The sequence below is a fragment of the Cebus imitator genome, unplaced genomic scaffold (genome assembly GCF_001604975.1).
Source record: "Cebus imitator isolate Cc_AM_T3 unplaced genomic scaffold, Cebus_imitator-1.0 Scaffold543, whole genome shotgun sequence".
NCBI classification, from domain to species: Eukaryota; Metazoa; Chordata; class Mammalia; order Primates; family Cebidae; genus Cebus; species Cebus imitator.
The window spans coordinates 1,248,882-1,253,359 of NW_016107858.1; the positions used below are offsets into that span (position 1 = coordinate 1,248,882).

General features: G+C 43.1%; 1 protein-coding gene and 1 pseudogene across 1 annotated transcript; one reads left to right on the plus strand and one right to left on the minus strand.

Annotated features, from left to right (window-relative positions):
• LOC108293700 overlaps positions 1–4,478 on the plus strand; it is a 10,482-nt pseudogene that overhangs the window by 4,877 nt on the left and 1,127 nt on the right.
• LOC108293701 (FERM domain-containing protein 6-like) lies at positions 1,211–4,207 on the minus strand. Its single transcript, XM_017515228.2, is given in 5 exon segments — positions 1,211–2,840; positions 2,842–3,283; positions 3,286–3,694; positions 3,850–4,000; positions 4,107–4,207. Coding segments are annotated over 5 exon segments (1,806 nt in total). The 3' UTR covers positions 1,211–2,137.

Genomic DNA, 4,478 nt, shown 5'->3' on the forward strand with positions numbered 1-4,478 from the left:
TTTTTTTTTTTTTTTTTAAGGTTTGCAAGAAACTCTAAGGGCTAAGGAAATGCACTGCATTATGATCTGGGCTCCTTAGAGTACAATTCTCATCAGGCTTAAGCATCATCCATAAGAAATGGTGGATTACTGAATGACTTCTAAGTAAAATAGTCATTAAATGATCCTTTCATACTTTAATCCTTTTATGCAGACTGAGATACTTCCATACACTTCAATATCTGCAACTTTGGTTCTATTAAAGCATTTGATAAAAGCAAAATAGTTTTGTGACCACAGAACTTGATACAACTTTTTTTCCTTTTAAAGTGTCAGGTGAACCTAATGTGACGAGGAGATTTTGCATACACCTCTGGGACCCAGCACAGGAGGGCGGGCAGCACAGGCAGGCAGGCTCCTGCTCACCATTGGTTGTGTCATACTGACTCCTAGCCACGGGTAACACTGCTTATGTTCCGCTGTACCCTAAATCTACTTCTTTGTTACCTGAAAATGTAACTTTGTATAAAAATATGATTGTTTCTTTAGAAAATAATATATAGTTTTAAAAAATAAAACCTGGCAGATAGAAAAAAGTGGTCTATCAAAATATGGTAAACAAATGTTGTAAAGTACTAAATCATTAAAAATATCTTACAGAAAGACATTGTGCTATGAAGTTCTCTCCTGAAGTATGAGCAACATTTTTACTGTACATCAAAAGATTGATAAATTCACTCCCCTGACTTGGTTCCTTACGTATTGTTACAGCAGCATAGCAGGTAACTGTCTTAAAAATGGCCCTTTCTCATACACTACATCTTCTGTACACCTTTACTTCAAAATTAACAAAAGACACACCCGGGATCAGTGGTTTTCAACTCTGTTGCATATTAGCTCCATCTGGAGAACTTAAAAAAAAAAAGGCAATTCTACCTGGGTCCCACCACAAGAGAATGATGTAATCAGACTGGTGGGAGACTCAGTCATTATTTTTTAAAAGCTCCCCACACCAAATTCTATTATACAATCAGTGTTGAGAATCATGGCCAAAGGCACAAGAGGAAACCGTCATTTTTAACTCTATGTATATCAACTGATTGTCTGCAGGTATCATTCATTCAGTGACATATTCTCAATCTTAAGTAATTCCACATATAAAAGATAGTCATGGAAGCCAAAATGAAGACATAGTAAGCTTTAAACACATATAAATATACACAATCCCATGTATTTATATATGTATAATATATACATGGAATATTTTGGTTAAGCAGAAAGTAGCATTGCCATGATTTTTTCTTGATAATTAAACAAAGCATCACCAAGCACCAATGTTTTCTAAGACATTTTCCGTGGTTTTAACAGACACGGGTTTTGTAAACTCCACAAAATGCATTACGACATGAACATAATTCTTGTTACTTGGATGAGGAACTCAACTGAATCCTGGAGCCTTCTCGAAGATCACAGAAGAGGACATGGCACTGAGCGGGGTGGAGGAGTCACAGGCATCACAGCATATGCACTTCCGGTTTTCTGGTTATTGCTTAATTCATGTCTTGTCTCTGCACAGGTGCTTCCATCATGTACGTATCTTTGGCTTGCTACAACCTCATGATTTTGACCACTTCATCAGTGTTCACTTTGGGACAGCCTCAGGGAGGAAGCAATGGCTGTACAGAGCAACCGTCTCTCTGTTAAAAGAAGAGAGAATCTTCCCTCTTTCCTCTCCCAAACCATGAGTGTTTTATGAGGGAGTGGTAAAAAATTTACAAGCAAGCAAATAAACCTAACATCTTTCACGTGATAAAAAATGTGATTTACATGTAGCTGAACTAAAAAGCATCAGATGAGCAAACACACCACACTCCAATATTCCGAAGGCATTGCAATCAGTAAAGTGCACTTCCTTCCAAAGGAGCAATGGGCTTCTGGGCACTTCTCTTGCTGTATATTTTCTGTAGCTCCTCTACTTCTGTGTAATACTTAAAGTACAATTGTTTCAAGGCTTTTGTTTCCATCATCACAAATATCATAAAGAAAGAGCTATGCTTAGGGCGAAGAAGACATGGCACAAGTAATATGTAAAGAACCCATGATTTTCACATCCTCTAGCAAACAGTAAGCTGCCTGTACAGCTGCACACAGATGGACTTTATACAACAGACCCTGGAACTTCATCATGAGTGAGATCCAGAGAAAAGTATTTGCTGGTTCTTTTTATTGGAAAAGCATCTTGGATGTTGATGCACTGCTGAGCCAAGTAACTGTTGCAATAGAGGCCACATCCAAAGGTGTAACTCTGAGCAGTGTCCTGACACAGACCTGCAATGCGCAGGAAGTCTTTCTGGTAAAGTCTGATGTCATTAAGGCTCAAGCTGTGTCGATCTGTGGAGGTCTTTGGTTTCCGACATACAGTCTGTGGAACAGAATCAGTACTCTGGCCATGAAGCTTAACAACTGTTTCTGAAGAGCTCGAGGTGGAAGAACCAATTTCTTTCATAATCAACCCGGAGTGTCCGTTCAGCTTCTGCGACATGAGCATGTCCTCTGCGATGTAGATGCACATGCCTGGGCTAACTTCCAGAGACTCTTCATTCCTCTGCTCCAGGTCCCAGGGGTCATCAACCAACATCTCTATTTCATCGTCCTGCAAGTCCTTTTCTAGTAGGTCTTTGCCGCCGCTCTCCACCCCTGAGGTGTGGGAGCTACCATGGCTGGTCAGGGAGCTGCCGGTTTTCAGCTTGCGGTGGATGGCACTGCTGGGGCAGCTGCCTTCTGGCCCCATGTCCCGGGGCCTGGTGTCTGCCTCAATGCCCAAGGTGTGGGAACTGCTGTGGCTGGCGGTGGAATGACGACAGGCGCTTGTGCTTCATGCTGCCTGCCCTGCTCCTGCTGGCCCGAGATGGCTTTTCCAGCTGGTCCATGTCGAGGTCCAGGTTGTCACTAACGTAAGATTTCCGGTACTGCTTCTTCTCTTTGTTTTCCTCCAGCTCCCGGATACGGTGCAGGACAGGCTGCAGATTCATGTTGCTCAGAAGTTGCAGGAGGTGTCTGGAGCTCATGGGCCACCCTGTGTAGTAGATGAGCTTCCGGGTTGAAGGCAAGCCATCTGGCAAAATCTCAAATTTCTTACCCACAAACACCAACTTTCCAACATTTGTCCAGGGGAAATCATAAAGTAATTGTTTCTCTTCATCTAAATTCTGAAAAATCTGTATTCCTCGCATGGTTGATCCAAAAGTCAGCGATGCTTCAGTTTTCCTTTTATCCTTATACAATCTGTAGTAATGAATAGCGTGTCATCCAGTCGGACAGCCTCTTTGATATATTTAAGATGAGCTTCGGAAGCTGTCAGTGCAAACTGATCCTTGTGCATGTTTAGAACGTGCTTCAGGCTGTAGTCCTTCCCCCTCTCGGACACAACCCAAGATGGGAAGTAAGCCTCTGGCTCGAAGTATTTTCCACAGTGCTGATTCATTTTGAAGTTCCCAAGATCAGCCTGCAGAGCAAAGGCTGCCAGTAGGAGGAAGTAGGCCTCCTCTCGGAGCACACACTAAGAATGAAGAACCTGTTCTCTCAGGTGCCGGTAATAATAGTATCTTGCTGCTCTGTCACCGATCAGTCTGTCATTTTCCACATAGTACTGCACATGGAAGTGGATTATCATAGGAGGCCCAAATTGGTCGATACCCTTGCTGGCCTCTTTCTTCTATTCTTTTGGACAATATTTATTTATTTATTATTTTTTCTATTTTAAAGACGGGGTTTCACCATATTATTCAGGCTGGTCTTGAACTCCTGACCTCCGGTGATCCGCCCGCCTCAGCCTCCCAAAGTGCTAGGATTACAGGCGTGAGCCACCGCGCCCGGCTTTGGACAATATTTGCAAAGCTTTTGTGACAATTCCATATAAACATGTTCATTATTTTGTATAAAACTAAGTCCAAAGAGGTGGCAGTCCTTTAGCCGGAGCAGGTCACAAAGCTGGACCAGCAACTGGTGACACAGAATCTTTTTTTTTTTTTTTTTTTTTTATAAGATAGGGTTTCACCATGATGGCCAGGCTGGTCTTGAACTCCTGACCTCAGGTGATCCACCCACCTCGGTGACACAGAATCTTAACATTTATGATGATGTTCGGAGATTTATTCTCGGGAAGGAAAATGCACACGCTGTGGCGGTCTTGCATGACTCTGTTGTTGCGGAAATTCAATTTGTTCATTGCGTTTTGGGCTCTCTAGCGGTCAGGGCTGGGCTCTAGGTCCTCGGCAATTCCTCAGGTTCCCAGGACTGGAAAGCCAAGCTTGCCTCCTCATCACACGCCCTGCACGAGAAGCATCATGTTGCTTGACTACGTGAGTTTCTTTCTTTTTTTTTTTTTTTTGAGACGGAGTTTCACTCTTGTTACCCAGGCTGGAGTGCAATGGCGCGATCTCAGCTCACCGCAGCCTCCGCCTCCTGGGTTCAGGCAATTCTCCTGCCTCAGCCTCCTG